The 17,160-nt window shown below is 39.4% G+C and overlaps 2 protein-coding genes across 2 annotated transcripts in view; one reads left to right on the top strand and one right to left on the bottom strand.

The window, feature by feature from the left end:
* Window positions 1-237: 237 nt before the first annotated feature.
* Window positions 238-13,246, bottom strand: LOC102310712 (dihydroxyacetone phosphate acyltransferase). Its single transcript, XM_005941196.3, has 16 exons — window positions 13,155-13,246; window positions 11,227-11,427; window positions 10,960-11,136; window positions 10,212-10,341; window positions 9,953-10,080; window positions 9,781-9,856; window positions 6,841-6,992; window positions 6,607-6,737; window positions 5,929-6,170; window positions 5,130-5,387; window positions 4,967-5,046; window positions 4,581-4,721; window positions 2,274-2,373; window positions 1,221-1,314; window positions 1,043-1,104; window positions 238-858 (listed from the first exon to the last, which is right to left on the bottom strand). The coding sequence occupies exons 1-16, from the start codon at window positions 13,164-13,166 to the stop codon at window positions 791-793; spliced, it is 2,052 nt and encodes a 683-aa protein (XP_005941258.1). The 5' UTR covers window positions 13,167-13,246; the 3' UTR covers window positions 238-790.
* Window positions 13,247-16,136: 2,890 nt separating this feature from the next.
* LOC102311939 (taste receptor type 1 member 1-like) overlaps window positions 16,137-17,160 on the top strand; it is a 6,741-nt gene continuing 5,717 nt past the window's right edge. The window contains exons 1-2 of the mRNA XM_005941200.1: window positions 16,137-16,149; window positions 16,950-17,041. Coding sequence (XP_005941262.1) covers window positions 16,137-16,149; window positions 16,950-17,041 — 105 coding nt within the window. The remainder of the gene's footprint in view (window positions 16,150-16,949; window positions 17,042-17,160) is intronic.

The following is a 17,160-nucleotide window of genomic DNA, read 5'->3' as shown; positions in this document are numbered from 1 at the left end:
TAAACATTAGACATGCAGATCGTGTCTACAGTAAGGGTCCTTCTTCTAACTGCTGAGGGGTTAGAAGTACAGCACAGTGTTGATTGGTTTGCAGGGAGGGCTGGAGATTCAACTCAGACTTCTGGTTTTCATTCACTGTTGAGGGGAATTGGTGGGGAAAAACAACTATGGCGCATTTTGTTACATTTGTTTCACCTTTATGGAAATGTTAAGAAAAACAATGTCTCAAACAAAACCTGAGATCTTTGCTTTTTATGGTGTTTAGAGCCTTATTGCAACATTCTTTTACATACAACCAAGTGTTTTATGCCAAATCTTATTGGAAACCAAGTTTAATTAAAGTGCTCTCTTATTAATTTTCTCAGTTAGTCATCTATGGAAGTAAACAATACATCTATGGCAATATATATAAAAAAAAACCCCACAAGATCAGCAATGGAAAGTACAGTTATCTTAACCTAAATGTTAGTATTCACCTACTGATTTTGGTTAAAGTGAAACAAAATCAGTAATAGGCCACCTTTATATTACCAGTATTTATCCTGCAGGGCGTTTAGCTTCATCTCAGTCCTCTCAGGTCTATAAAGGACAGAGTGTTAGCCACCATTCAGTAGATTAAGTCTGGCCGGCATCAAGGATCAAGTATTTTGCCTGTGAGCACAGACTGTATTTGTACCGATTTGACTGTGTAAAGATAAAAGAGACCACAGGGATGACAATGAGGTAGAAGTAGCGAATAGACGGGTAAGTTCATTGGGGAGGGGGCTGTGAGCTGATACTGAGGATGAATTTATTCCACTTGACACTGAAGCCTTGCGTCAGGTGTAGTGTGCAGGCTCTCAAGAGGGACTTTCCCAGCTACAGTGAGAGAACAGGAAAAATGGATCCCTTAGTCTACCGTACTAAACAGAATAGCAAACTCAACCACAGTAAAGACATTTTATAATCAGTATATTTAAAGACAGCAAGGTAAAATAAATAATAATTCTCAAGACGCACAAAAAAAACTTTATCGTTACTGGAATATCACAAATAAACTTACAGAGTATGTCACCAGTTCTGCTGACAGCTGCTTTGTTCACTTTGTATTCCTTCTGCTGGGACCTGAGATGAGAGGAGTGCATCTGTAACTTTGGCATCAGCATTATGGACAGCTCCTCAACCAGCAAAGAAAATGAGCTTAAACCAAACAGGGATGTAGGTTTAATTTCATTACTCACACCCTCAACTTCGTCACCGCCTCCAGTCTCCGCAGTGCAGAAAGAACATTTTTCTGTGTGTCAGAAGACAGGACTTCAAAGGTGCGAAGGTCACCTGCAAAAAAAACAAACAAACAAACACCCCACAAACTGTAAGTTTGTAAGTTACCAGTAGGGATGGGAATTTATAAGAATTTTGCGATTCCATTATCGATTCTCACTGGCTCCACTTTGAGAGTCGTGACCATCTCTAAGCAGCATATCAATGACATTACATTCATGCAAAGTAATTACAAATTTCCCATCTTAGTTGTGATCAGTGTTGGGATCATTACTCAAAAAAAGTAAAGTAAAAAAGTACATTACTTAATTACACCCAGGAGAAAGACATTTGTTATTCTACTCGTTACAAAAGTGATCTTTCTCTAAGTATTTAGCTATGAACACAAAGCTGACAACACAAATCAAAGATAAAAAACCAGCACAAAGACATTTTAAAGTGATCGTCACAGTGACTCTACTCTAGAAACATGAACAGGTAGAAACGGAGGTAGCAGCCTGACTGCTCATCAGTTTGTTACCTGTTGAAATTAAGCAGCGGCTTCACCGCAAATGAAGGCTCACTTTATCATGGTGCTGGGCTGGGGTCAGCATTTACTCAGCTTTAACGCAACTCTTGGTTCTTGGCTAGCTTAGCATTAGCATGCTGTCTGTGCAGGTGCTTGCAAAGAGCCTAAGTTGTATTAACAGTATAATGCAGATGTTTCTGTTCTGGATCAGTCTCCACTTTACCATCAAGCTCTCATTCTTTTTTGCAATAAAAATAAAAGTGATGTCCATATCCACGCTGGAGACTGTGCTACTATTTTTCCAATTTGACACACAAATTAAAATCAGCTGATTGTAACGAGAGTGCAAGAATCGAAAAAAGGGACTGATAAGCAGGCTGACTAACGATTCCAAGGATTTGGGCTAATGGAAACCAGTTCTCTACAATAACCGGTTCTTGATCCCTAGTTACCAGGTGGGAGAGGTCTCTAGTGGTCAGAGGTCATTTCACACACTCAGTTGTACCTGAGAGGATGAGTTTTGTAGCCAGGTTTCGGACATCAGGTAGGAACTGTTCCTCAGTAAACACGTGATCTTCCTTTTCACACAAGTACCTGAACATCAGCTGGACAATAAAAAAAAACATTCCAGTGAATTTTAAAGCACATAAGTAGGACTCATCTTTAGTATCTCTTTAGATTCTGTGATATGAACTGCACCCCCTCTCTAAAGATGATCTTAATATATTTGTGCTGTATGCAGGCAAACCATGAAGTGGACAAAACTGTATTTGTCTTACTAAAGACAAAAAGTTTTCAAATTCTATAAATCAAGTTTTTAATACAGTTTTGTTTTATGGTCATAAAATGGCTTAGGGAAAATATTTAAATTTTATAAGTTTAAAAGATGAGAGTACAGCATGTCCTTTCATGTTTTTAGAAACAATGCCATGATTGTTAGTCATAAATATTATGTGATAAATTTTTTTAAAGTGATTCATGTTTAATGACCTTTCTTAGATTACACTAAAAGGTCCATAATTTGTTGGACATTGACACTTTTTGTGGTTTTCTCCTCAAGTGAGGGAACCATCATTAGGCTGAAAAACCCACATAAACCCATCAGAGAGATAGCAAAAAAAACCCTTCAGGAGTGGTCAAATCACTAGTGAACAGAAAGGTTGCACCAGCTATAAAATCCACAATCAAAACATCTGAAAGATCACAGAAGACAACTTAAACTAGATTGTGACGGATCTAACCAAGTCAAGAACACTCTCAGGAAGATAGGTTTTATCATGGTCAGTGTTGAATCCAGAAAGCCTTCAAGAATGTAAACCCTCTGGAAATACAGAGGGGTTAGGTGTAGACCACTGATTACAAATGAAAGAGGAAGGCCAGATTAGACTTTGGCAGAAAACATCTAAGAGATGGCACAAGCAATCTAAGGGTTTTATCAACAAAGAAATGGTCGGTAAAAATCAGTCATCTGACCTCAACTCAGAAACTGAAAGCCTCATAAACAAGCAGCAGCTGAAGGAAACTGTAGTAAACGCCTGGCAGAGCAACTCAAGGGAGAAAGTACAACATTTGGTGTCCATGGTTTCTAGACTTTAGACAGTCATGGACGAAAATACTGTACATTCAAAGTATAAAAAAATCAGTTCATATATTTAAAAATAAAATCAGTAAATCTGTCTGCTTTCACTTATTCTTGTCAGGGTCACAGGAGCCTATCCCAGGTACTATAGGCAGGGTACACCCTGGACAGATCGCCAGTCTGTTGCAGGGCTAACACATAGAGGCAGACAAACATTCGCACCTATGTGCAATTTACAATTACCCTAACCCCACTAACTGTATGTCTTTGGACTGTGGGAGGAAGCGGAGAGAACCCACACAAACATGGGTAGAAGCGAACTCAGGACCTTCTTGCTATAAGGCAACAGTGCTAATCACCACACCACCATGCTGCCCCTATATTTAAACGGTGCAGGAATGATGGCTAGAGTGGAGCTGACACTGCTCCAACCGTGGAGCTACTTCTTTCCTGGCTCAGATTTTGCAAAATGGAACAACAGAGTTGTCAGCAACCTGCTTTATTATCAAACTAATTAAATGGCTTTGGTCACTGCTGTTTTCCTCTTCGTTGGGATCCTGAACCCTCCAGGGCCGTTCATAGCCATAGCTGTGGTGTCGGCAGACATATTTGGACCAAAGTAGTTGTTTATGCTGGATGCTCTGGTTCAGCAGGAGGAAACCATTCAAAAGATCCACAACTTTCAGGATTAAAAGTGAAAGAGTTACTGAATTTGAGAAGAAGCAAATGCACGTGTGCTCTTTTCTTTCCAAAGATTATGACTTTTGTTTTTTTTTGCTAAGATTTCATTCCTTTCTGTTTCATATACAGCTTGTGATTTGGAAAGCAAGATTGTTATCTGAAGGGCTTTATCTTCACCTCAGGGCTTCTGTCACTCTACCTAGGACTTGTTATTTCTATTCTTTGAAATCTCTAATGATGAAAAAAGATTATGTGATTGCTGCTTAAAGTAGAATTAGACTCCTCTATACATTAAGTTCATTCTTTAAACAAATTAGAAATGTGCGGTTGAAAACAGTTGCAATTAGTGTACGTGGCAGCATGTCAAGCTAATAAAACTATATGACAAAAGTGGTATGTGTAATCAAATAACGCTCCAAATTAAAATTGTAGGAGGATAATTCTGGATTCAGTTCTGCTCAGAAAAAACGGTGTGCATAATATGCTGTTCACAACAGTCACTCCTCACTAAATACACTTAGTCACAGAGAGAGATACTCAAGTTAAAAGGACCTGATATGAGTCTAAGAAGGGTTGCAGCAGCTTCTGCAGAAAGGATAAAACTTCCAGCCCCGTTTCCAACACGGTCACTTCCTGCTGACTGATGTGGACTGCTCCACATTTCTGCAGGAGTGAACATGCCTCCTCAAAGTCCTAAATGATGGAGAGACAGATATGCAATATGAGTAACAATAAATATATACCCATGATAATAATCTGTCTCATGGTTAACCATACAAGTGTGTATGAATATGACAGTAGCAAAAAACGTAAGGACCATAAGCACAAAATTTCTTAGGTTTTCCCAAGAATGGGATAAATGAGAGGCTACAGTGACCTTGGCCTTTGACTCAATTCATGCACAAAATAATGCTGATCCTAACAAACATGGTTGTTACCTGCACTGCGCTGCCAGGGATAAAGATAAATTCATTGGAGAAGACGTCCTGCAGGAAGCAGAAAAAGCTGAAGAGCTCATCTGTGAACAGAAAAATGGGTCACAGCTAAACAAGATATGCCCATTCATGAGACTGAGGATCTGTAACCCCACCTAACTCTTACCCTTCCGTGTGTTTTTTGTGATGTGGATGGCTGTAGCAAGTATTCCTGGACGCACAAAGACATGCAATGCCTGATTCCTGTAGGAAACCAGCATCAGCACCACTACCGCCATCCTCATCACACCTTCCTCTGGGCTCAGTGGATCTTGCCTCGCAGGGTCTTCATCCTGAACCAGGTAGATACGGTCCTCTTTATGATGGACAATGGAGTGATGAAGAGCCACGGTGGATGACATCACTTCTGAGTCTGGGATGTGTGCTGCAAAATGCAACCTTCACATAAGTTTGAGGGTCATAAGACCTTCACAAAGTCATGTGTGCGAGTGTGTGTGCGTGTGTGTTTAAGTGTGCACACGTGCCTGCATGTGTCAATGTTCACACACAGGACACCTGTGAAGTGAGACAGTTCAGTGGCATTCTCTTAGGATAAGTTACTTAAAGTGTATTAATCCACTGAACATCTCCTAAGTGATTCTGGACACTTGTGCCAACTTGCATTCACCTAATCTTTATGATCCACACAGGACCAGGTCAAAAAGAGCCGTTGGTGCCCTGAGGTGAGACGCTGTCACATGCACCAGCAGGGAAACTACTAACCTTTCTACATTAACTGTCTGGTTGTCTAGCATTGCAATATCCTAAGGCCACCTACTGGTTACTGAAGGGAAAGCAAGCTTCATTAAAGGCCCATTATTAAGCAAAGCCTATATTGATCTTAACCCTAAGCTTGATGCTGTGGCTTTTCTACACAGCATAATTCAAATAAATTGATATCTTTGAAATCTAGCTGGCCCACCCACCAGGCCAGTTCAGACGGGCCCCGAAATCCAGCACCAGCTTCCTGAGCCAGAGGGTTTTTTCTGTGAGCTGATGCCACTGCAGACCCTCTTCCGTTAAAGTTGTGAATGGAGTCTGGAGCAACAGGCAGGCCATCAGAGACCAAGGGCTGATCAAAGAGCCCTCCTCCTGGGTTCGTACAATCAAATGAGCCAGCCAGTTCACACAGTCCTGGGTCTCTGCAGTTGGCCTCTGGGGAAGATTTCTGAATAGAAAACGAGACAGATTCTAAAGTTATATACAGGCTGTGTCTTGAAGTTTTGAAGGTTTACAATGACACAAATATTAATTTAAGTTATATTATTATTAACTTGTTAATGTTTTTGTTAATTTGGTGCATTTTACCAAGTCATTTTGGTTTAGTTTTTTATTACTCACTGTAAGTAAAACCTTTATAAAATTACAATTTTAAAATGTAAAGGTTTTTATATTCTTCAGTTGAATTACCTGTATACAACTAATGGAGATTACAATTAAAGAATATATCGATGATAAATTACAGTTATTTAAGTTATTTAGTACTTAAGACTCTATAGACTTTTTCTATTTAGACTTTGGTTGGTAGATACTCAATATTCATATTTGTACCTACAGCCATGTGTGATATTGGCAAAAAAAGAGAAAAAAAGGGAAATCTGTACCTTGGTATGAGGTTGTACTCGCTCCAATTTATCTTTCCTTCACACAGTTGTCGGGCAGACAGGGGGCGGCCAAAGTTCACATGCATGCAGCCATAATCTTCCTGCAGGACTCCGCTAGCTTTAAAGAGTCCCTGCAGGGAAAGAGTGAGGGCAAGAGGCATGTAGTTTCATATCTTTTAGAAACAAAGATTATATGGGAATTTTTATCAAGTCATAAATGAGGCTGAAACTTACGGTGATGCTTTCTTTTGGTCTGGGGACACCCAACAACTCAAGTGCAAGCAATGACTCCTCCAGCACTCTGTCATAGCTGATACTGATGGGCACCAGGGTAATATCAAACACCTCACCTTTAAAGTATGGCTCCAGCACCATGTCCATCATACCTACGGAAAAAAGGTGAACAATAAATATTAAAATTATACATAAAATGACCAGTAAACTTGTTTGACTTTTAACTCTTAAAATATCCTAAACCTAGAACAACCCTTCAATTTAAGAGAACTAAAATAATAGAAAAACATGACAATATGACCTAAACATAAATTATTAACCAGATAAAGATCTCTGTAATTAGGGTCGTGGAGAAGAGCTTTCAGAAAAGCAGAACAGAGAAAGTCCATCACATTCATATGAAATTGTAACAGTGTTTATGTTGTATGTGATTCCACTTGCCATGTTAACCACGATCTATTTGTGTATTGTGATGTTTACTGACTCAATGGTGCCCTTTTCTCATAGGCAGTGGATTAATACCACTGGCAGCGTTACAACATTGCCAGATTACGAAGGACAAGCCTGAGGTGGGTTGTATATCACAGCACTGCGCATGATCATTAGATTTTGGCATTTGTGCAACCACTATGGAGGATATTCAATTCATCCATCCATCCATTCGCTTCCGCTTATCCTTTTCAGGGTCGCGGGGGGCGCTGGAGCCTATCCCAGCTGTCATAGGGCGAAAGGCGAGGTACAACCTGGACAGGTCGCCAGTCTGTCGCAGGGCTAACACATAGGGACAGACAACCATTCACACTCACATTCACTCGCACATTCACACCTAGTGGCAATTAGAATTATCCAATTAACCTATCCCCACAAACTGCATGTCTTTGGACGGTGGGAGGAAGCCGGAGTACCCGGAGAGAACCCACGCAAACATGGGGAGAACATGCAAACTCCACACAGAAAGACCCCGGCCTGATGGTGGAATTGAACTCAGGACAGTGCTAACCACCGTGCCACCGTGCTGCCAATTCAATTCAATTTAGTTATATTTATACAGCGTCAAATCACAACATCAGTCACCTCAAAGCACTTTATATTGTAAGGTAGGCCCTATAATAATACATACAGAGAAAAACGCAACAATCATATGACCCCCTGTAAGCAAGCACTTTGGCAACAATGGGAAGGAAAAACTCCCTTTTAACAGGAAGAAACCTCCGGCAGAACCAGACTCAGGGAGGGGTGGCCATCTGCCACGACTGGTTGGGGTAAGAGAAGGAAGACAAGATAAAAGACATGCTGTGGAAGAGAGCCAGGGATAATAACAAGTGTGATTCAAGAGAGGTCTATTAACATATGTTGAGTGAGAAAGGTGACTGGAGAAGAAATACTCAATGCATCATGGAAGCAGCAGCCTATGCCAATTGCAGCATAACTAAGGGAGGATTCAGGGTCACCTGATCCAGCCTAGCTATATGCTTTAGCAAAAAGGAAAGTTTTAAGCCTAATCTTAAAAGTGAAGACAGTGTCTGCCTCCCAAATCGAAACTGGAAGCTGCTTCCATAGAAGAGGGGCCTGAAAACTGAAGGCTCTGCCTCTCATTCTACTTTTAAATACTCTAGGAACAACAAGTAAGCCTGCAGTGTGAGAGCGAAGTGCTCTAATAAGGTGATATGGTACTATAAGGTCATTAAAATAAGATGGGGACTGATTATTTAAGACGTTGTATCTGAGGAGCATGATTTTAAATTCAGTTCTGGATTTAACAGGGAGCCAACGAAGGGAAGCCAATACAGGAGAAATATGCTCTCTCTTTCTAGTCCCTGTGGTACTCTTGCTGCAGCATTTTGGATTAACTGAAGGCTTTTTAGGGAGTTTTTGAGACATCCTGATAATAATGAATTACACTAGCCCAGCCTTGAAGTCATAAATGCACAAACTAGTTTTTCAGCATCACTCTGAGACAGGATATTTCTCATTTTAGAGATATTGCGCAAATGAAAGAAAGCAGTCCTACATATTTGTTTAATATGTGCATTGAAGAATATATCCTGGTCAAAATGACTCCAAGGTTTCTCACAGTGTTACTGGAGGCCAAGGTAATGCCATCCAGAGTAAGAATCTGGTTAGATACCATATTTCTAAGGTTTTCGGGCCCGAGTACAATAACCTCAGTTTTATTTGAATTTAGAAGCAGAAAATTAGAGGCCATCCAGGGTTTTATGTCTTTAAGGCATTTCTGCAGTTTAACTAATTGGTGTGTGTTATCTGTCTTCATGGATAGATAAAGTTGTGTGTCATCTATATAGCAGTGAAAATGTAAGCTATGCCTTCTGATGATAAGCATATGGCCACTGCAAACTGTCTGACTGTTAATAAGAAGAGTTCAGGTGAATTGTTGCCAATGTGTGGTGATAAAACAGTCACATAATAGTACTGTACACTGGCTAGCTTAGCTAGCAAGATACTATGCTACCATAATATGCTATTACCTTTGCATGCAGCTCAAACACAGCACACTACAAATACATAACCAGAATATGACCAGTACATATTCTGTTCTTATCCAGGTACACAATATTTATATTAATGAACTTGTTATATTAGTTTTCAGCATTAAAACATTGCCAGATTATGAGGGACGAGCCTGAGTGCACTGTGTTTAACTCACCTGCAATGAGTCAACCTGCCTGGCCAGTACATACTTAGTACTTACCCAATTAATAAATGGCAGCACTAAAAGATAAGCAAGTCTCGTCCATCATTTACTACACAAGGCAGAGTCAAGTCATACTTTTGAACCAGTCAGTTACAGCAAAGTATAATTTAGCCTAGTTACACAATGAAATTAAAGTAAGACAGAAAAAGCCCAAAGGATCAGATGCACACACTTTGATATCCTGGGACACACTTAAAAAAAACAAGGTGGTAAATTTGGACACTTACCAAGCTTTGGCACTAGAGACTTCAGTGTGCGACTCCTGAAACCTTCTACATAAAACTCCAAAGGAGCATATCCTGTCTACAGAAAACACATTATGCTGTTGGAACCCTTCCTTTGATTGAAGTTTATTACCAAAGATGCATTCAGGAATATGCTGAAAAGTCATCGTCTTACCCTGACAATTGTTTGTACATATTCTAAAAGCACCGCCCAGTACAGCTTGTCAGAGCCGATTGCTCGTCGGATATAAAAAGCTCCAGAGCGACGCAGAAGCCCTCCAATAATCGCCACATCTGCAAGACCTTTAAAATGGAGCAGAAGAGACAAAAATTTAAAAATATATATTTTTTGTTGCTACACTATAATTAACTGGATATAATGTAGTATGATTTAAAAAAAACATTTTGTTGTCTTAATATGAATAGATACTTGCGAATTCCTGCAGCAATGACAGGTACTGGGATGTCATAGGTGAACAGGATGTAGGATATAATCAAGAAGTCCACATAACTCCTGTGATTGGGTATCAAGATCACAGGACTCTCCTGGATGGCCTGCTGCAGCTGCAGTGACAGAAAAATTCAAATTTTCCAGAAATCAGTGAAATTACACACTGCACTAGTAGGTTCTATTTGTAGTACTAGTAAGATGGAACAAAAAAATCCTAAGTGCTAAAAAGTAAAATAAATCTAATATACAATACTGTGTAGCTAAAGTATGTTAAATGGCAAACCTCCGAATCCTACAGCAAATATATGAAAATACTGGTGGTGGCCAGTTTCACTTGAGGATGCACCAGTTGTTGCAATTTCAAAGTTCTATGTCGTCATTCTCAATTTATCAGATTCACAAGATGTACAGAAAATTACACCTCTGACCTCCAACCTTGAGGTCAAGGTCAATGAGATTCACACTCGTCTGAGATTTTTAGTAGATACCCCTACAGTATTAATGTGAAACTCCTACATCGCTTCGTTTTCAAGTTATCAAACTCACAAACTTAGGTGTCCACGTTACCTGCCTGCTTGCCTGGTGACTACAATACTGTATCAGCCTTTTACGGCTGAGGAGTAAAAATGGTTTACTATATATATATATATATATATATTCATTCTACTATATATGTTGAAACAAACTGTTAAACAATTGATTAAAGTGTATTGACTCTGATGAGTCCCGACCATGTTGAGTCCTTCCATGTTGACATAGATGCTCCTGTAGAGTCTCTTGAACACCTTGTTTAGAGTGTAGCCCATTAGCCTGATAAACCCCAGCTGCAGATTGTGAGACATTTCCTTCAAAATCCTAGAAGCATCTTCTTTCACCTTCTCCACAGATGACCCCGTCTCCATGGCAATCTAAGAGGGAATATGAGCCAAAAAGACTCACTCCATATTGGCAACGCTATAGTGTAAAGCTTCATTGCCTTAAATGAAAAAAAGACTCACCTCTTTGATAATATAGCACAGATACTGGGACTCCAGTACAGCTTTGTTGAGGTCAGAGGTGGAAAGGGTTGGGGCTCCTTTGTACGGTTGCGGGTTAAAGGTTCTCAGGGCATAACCAAGATCAGTGGTGCGCCTCCTCTCCTCCAATATATCCGTGAACTCTTCCTCATCCTTTAGGCTTGCAGTGGCTGAATCTTTATACTGGAGGAAGGAGTAAGGTTTATGTTAACAGTCGTAAAGTTAAGATGTTGGACACTTGTAACAGGATAGAAAACAACAGACCAGAGGTGTGGGCGGCAGCACAGGACACCATTGTTTGGATTCATTAGCATCACGTTTTATAGACTTTCAGCTTTAATTAAAGGAATTCAACAAAAGTATTTAATTAACTATTCAGGAATTACACCCATTTATATACACAGTATTTTTTTTCAGAGGTTCAAATTAATTTGACAATTGACAATAGAAGACAGCTCAAGTGCATTATCACAGCATTATTTCTAAAGTCGACTAAATCAAGCATACCACATCGTCTGTCAAACATATTGGAGGCCTCGGTATGGCATCGGCATGTATGGCTGCCAGTGGTAACAGTTTATCAGTATTTATTAATGATGTGACTACTGATTAGAAGTACCAACATGAATTGTGAAGTGTACAGGGCTGCTCTTTCTGTTCATATGCAGTCAAATACTGCAAAATTCATTGGACACCACTTCACAGTGCATGCGGATAACAATCCAATCCCTACTGCAAAACCAACCCAAGAGTTTCTTAGGTCACGAAATAAGATTTTCTTTAGTGGCCAAGTCAATAATCTGGTCTCACCCAATAGATCATAGTTTGTTTGTTTTATGAGGACAAAGCTGAATGGAAAATACCCCAAAACAAGCAGCAACCGAAGGTGGCTTCAGTGGCTGCACTACCTTATATTTCAAATGATTTTAGTTTGTTCCATTACTTCATCGCTTTTTACCCTGTTAAACCTCTTGAATTTAAACAACCTGGAGGTCTGTAGTTTAGTCACTGTGAGTCCGTCTGATTTATAACCCAGTGTGATGGTGTACATAGGGAAAACTACAAAAAAGGGTCATTGTAATTATGGATCCAACTGTATTTTTTTTTGCCAGATAACTGTTATGCTATCATAACAGTTATCCAGCACAAAATGGTGAAGATATAAAATAAAATTTCTTTGCTACAAAAGCGGAAGCAATAAAAGCAAAAATGAAAGAACAAAGAAAGAAAGAAGATGAATGACTGCTATTCACAAGCGGGTTCTTTTGAAGAGTTATTTTGTAATTGTGCATCGCTATAGTTATCCAGTTAATCTGCTATTGTGCTGTACTGTGCTCGCCTCACATTATAAGCAGGGGGTTGTTTTTAATTTTTGACACCCGAAATACCTTCGAAACCACTTTTGGCCTAAAGCACAAGTGACTGGAATCGAAATCACATACAGTGGATATTTACAGTTTCTGTTTCTCTTTACAATAAGGGAAAAATACGTTTTGGGTTTTGTTTTTATTTTGAAAAGTGGGTTAAGAGAAAATAAATACCCTATAAAGAATACAACGTTTATCGAGGAAACCCCGTAAAAAGTCATTATTTCCTCTCTGCTCTATTCTGCAGGCTGCTGTGACCTGCCAACACTGGCTGGTGACAAACTATTAAGCAACACCGGCTTACATACACTTTTTTTGACCAGCTTACGGCTGCCAGTCTCCATAGGACATCCCTGCCTGCGTAATTAACAGCAAAAAACATTCCTGCTTGAAGACAGACAACAGCGAACATCGCTACAAGTTTCGTTCAGCGGTCTCCTTCTGGCTTTTATATATCATGGTAACTTTGAAAGGTTTAGAGAAAAGCGTCGACAGGCCCGAAAGAAGACGACAAAACAGACGCTTTTAACACTTGCTTCTTACCGTACTCGTCATTCTATAGGGGCACTAACACGACCAAGGGAGGTGATTGGCCTCATTGACTTTCGGTTTTTGTACTTGGACGTTATCTTCGCTCAACACTTGTGATGTATGCAGCACTTCGGGGCCCAGGGCCTATGGTGTGGCTGGGTTTTGGAAACTCCTCCTCCAAATTGTAATGCTCAGCCCTCTGCTCTCAAGTAACCCCTCCGATGTTGTGTGGGATAGATGTTTCAAATGAACTGGAGTTTGTCTATTGTAGAAAAAATGTCTGAATATTTTGGGGTGGCACATAACCAGGAATTAAACGTTAACTGAAAGGCACATGCAGAGGGGGGCTTGAGCGCCTGCCTCTTTCCCGATGGGTGCCTCAAGTGCCCTTTTCTTGAGTCAAAGGAGCTTGCAAAGAAAAGCGTCTGGACTTCTTTAAGTTACTTGAAGACGTTTCACCTCTCATCCGAGAAGCTTCTTCAGTTCTAAGGTCAAATGGCCTAAGGCCTTTTCTAAGGCCTTTTCTTGAGGCATTTTTTTATATGTGTGTGTGCGTGTGGAGTCCTGCCTCTGCCCCTCGACAATAACATTTAACTATTAATTAAAAAATTTGAAAAGGATCTGGCTTGCATCAGTCACATGACTACCATTAAACAGTGCACGCCCCTGACGGCAGAGGGCGCTGGTTCCAAGCCGGTGTAATGACAAACCGGGAACGAGCTCGCCAAGAGCACGCGCATTTTTTGCCGCCTGAGCGATGTGGAGCTGTAGGAGAAACACAAATTAATTGGGAGACGCAGGCTGATGCAAAGAAAACCAATAGCACACAGGAGTATTAGGTTATTATGTACACGTTAGTAAGTTGTCTTGTGGCAACTTGAATTGAAATAAATAGAATAGAATAGAATGGAATAATCCTTTAATTGTCCCACAAGGGGAAATTTGGTTGTAACAGCAGCCAGAAAGACACATATACAAACAAACAGTACACAGGACACAGAACAGGAACATACACATTTTTTTCTTACATATTTACATTAAGGACAATAGTTACTATAAACAGAGTACTGTACAGTTATTAAATTAAATAAAAATAACTACAGAGAGAACAAGGACTCGGTCAGGTCGGAGCTGCTGGCTGCCAGCTCAGAGCGGCACCGGTAGCGTGCTGAGCGTGCTGTGTGTGCAACAGAGCGATTAAACATTACCTGTCCTTTTATTAACTGCAAAGCTGACTGCTACATAGAAAAGGAGAGTACGACCATGTAGTATTTAAAGCGTGGAAGTACTGATCTTAGTTTGAGTTTGATTCCGTAAAAACTGACAAAAACATTAGCGTCCGCTGTACAGACGAAGAAAACTTCTTTCCATAGCAAAAATGTAACTTCAAATCTGAGCAAGCACCGAGCATGCTGCCACAGGAATGTGAAATTCACAGAAAAACCGCCGGATCCCCCCACTGACATGACCGCTGCAACACTGGGCAAACCTCCACCGGCTGCACTCCTGCTAAACAGGTGAAAATAGATTTAGGAGCTGCTGAATCTTTGATTTTATTGTTTGCAGTGTATTACTTGCATCTATTTGAAAGAGTGAGTGTAAATTTTTGCAGAAAATCAGTTTAAATGTTAAACAAATTTCTTCAAGTCAAAGACTATTGCATATAATTAAATTTTTTGCTTGATGCAATGTGCATAAAATTAAAAGATTAAAACTAATAAAACAAATAAATCCACTGTGTAGCTGTTCACTTTTGTTTTAGCAGCAAGAGCCTGTGCCATCGTCATCAGCTGAGCACTCTGCTTTCCTTTACACATAACTGTTATGATCTAGTCCCATTTCACAAGGTGGTGTACTGTTCCAGATCATTTTCCAATTGCTTCATTTGGTTTGTTTTAGCCGCAAATGACAACTGGAGACACATCCAAAGGTGTAAACAAAGTGATGGAAAAATTAAATGGTAGCCTATAGAAAACAACTCCTTCAGTGGACGTTCATATTTTATCCCAGACAGTTCACACAACATTTGAAATACACAGCTGGCTGAAGCACAGTTAAAACTGTATTTACATTATTTTACATTATTTTAACCAGGCAGTGTGCAAAGGTGAGACAAGCCCTTATATCACCCAATATGCCAGTAGCTAATTTGTTATAAACCAACTTTACTTGCCACAATCTCACATTTCTGAATAAAAACTCAGACAAAGCAGTTACCTTCATTATTACTTTCAATGAAATGGTAACTCCATAAAGGAAGCATATTTGACACAACAGTTTACAGTACAGTGTACAGTACAGAAGTACCGCCCCAGTTCTGTGTGAAAGCAGCCAGTAAATTTTAAAATGAAAATTTCAAAAAGCCTCCTTCGCTGACCAGACCTGCTGTGGGTTCACAAGGGATCACTGTTTAATGGTGCCCTGTCCATAGGCAGGTGGATCCTGAGGGCCAGTGGGGTGGGCTGCCCAGAGTCTGTTGCTATCTGGGAAAAAGAGTATTCACTACTGATCAAGTTTTACCTTAACGTAGTATGTCAATTATATTTTATTACTAATTCACCTTGTCATGGTGTGTGCATTTTACTTCCTGTTTTATTTTGATAGTGTCATATCTCATGAGTGATGTTCAGTTGTGTTCCCTGGCGTTTCCTATCTTCCTAATTACCTAGTGTGTATATATTGCCTGAGTCTCCCTTTGTTCGTGTCATCCCTCATAGTTGTGTCCTCCTTCACAATATGTTTTCTCCAATGTATCCGAGATTAGATTTTCCTGGTTTGCTATTTATTTTATTTTGACCTTTTTTTAGTTCAATAAATCCATCTTTAATCTACCCCTCATGTTTCTGAATCCTGCATTTAGGTCCTACTCCCGCCTGCCAAGCAACCACCTTCACATTATTAATATGAAAACCACAGATAACTGATGAGATGGATGACAAGTAGTATGTCCTCTCTTTCCTCTGCCAGATGTTTTCTACAGTCATTGTGCCAGATATGAAGAGGAGAGGTGAGCCATCTCACCACTTTGTGGCAGAATTTACACTTAAGACCCTTCTTTAATGAAATAAAACATTTAGAAGATTAAGGAGTGTGTTTATTGGACTTTTTTAACAATTGAATACTTTTGGTAATATAGTGTATTACAAACAGTTGTACTGTAATTATAAAATCCAAACAATTATGTGCATGTAAAGCTGTTGGTGTACCATTAAAATTTAAAGATGTGAAAATTCTAATGTGAATAATTTCTCACATCTCTCTACATTAAATGCCAACTAGTGATGAAAAAAATGACATTAAATCTGTGTGATTTCTCTCTTGACATCGTGTTAACATTAAACTCATCACATAGTTTTGTAACACTGTAAAATTACATGGCTTACATGTCTGTAATAATGGCATCTAAATACATTAAAAAGAGTGACTTCATATGTTTTTCCATGCTTGACATAACACTTCAATAGCAACAGTTAATTTTCTTTAAGCAGTTTTCCAAACGTTCTTCTTGAATACTGGTTTAATATAAGTGGTGCAGTTATGCTATTTTTAAGTTGTGTTCTAAGTCTTGGTAGCATTTGTTTATGCAAATACTGCAGCCACTTGTATACTAAAGTAGAAAAAGAGGAAATGGTATTTCATCGGATAAGAGCAAGCATTTGCTTATATATCGGGCATAAGCCTGACAGTCAAATTCTGTTATAGTTCACAGTAATTTGGCAAAAACCTCTTTAAGAATGAAGCATATTCTTGCTTATCTGTGTGCACTGGGGTCTTTTCTACATTGCTTTGATCAATGCACTGTGCCAGATTCTGAGTTTCAGCGAGAAGGAGATTATTTGATAGGTGGACTTTTTAATATTCATCAGGCCAATAGCTCTATTCATCACTACAGACCTGAAGTCTGTAGTGATCTATCTATCCATCTATAGATAGATAGATAGATAGATAGATAGATAGATAGATAGATAGATAGATAGATAGATAGATAGATAGATAGATAGATAGATAGATAGATAGA

The sequence above is a fragment of the Haplochromis burtoni genome, unplaced genomic scaffold (assembly GCF_018398535.1).
Source record: "Haplochromis burtoni strain Fernald_Lab_line unplaced genomic scaffold, NCSU_Asbu1 Contig_60, whole genome shotgun sequence".
Lineage (NCBI taxonomy): Eukaryota > Metazoa > Chordata > Actinopteri > Cichliformes > Cichlidae > Haplochromis > Haplochromis burtoni.
Note: the sequence above shows the minus strand (reverse complement) of the source record. Positions and strands in the feature narration are given on the sequence as shown.

Coding starts and splice junctions, on each gene's coding strand:
- LOC102310712 (XM_005941196.3), bottom strand. Junction 10,081..10,211: donor TGTCATTGCTGCAGGAATTC/GCAAGTATCTAT, acceptor TCCATTTTAAAG/GTCTTGCAGATGTGGCGATT. Junction 1,105..1,220: donor GCGGTGACGAAGTTGAGGGT/GTGAGTAATGAA, acceptor CTCTCATCTCAG/GTCCCAGCAGAAGGAATACA.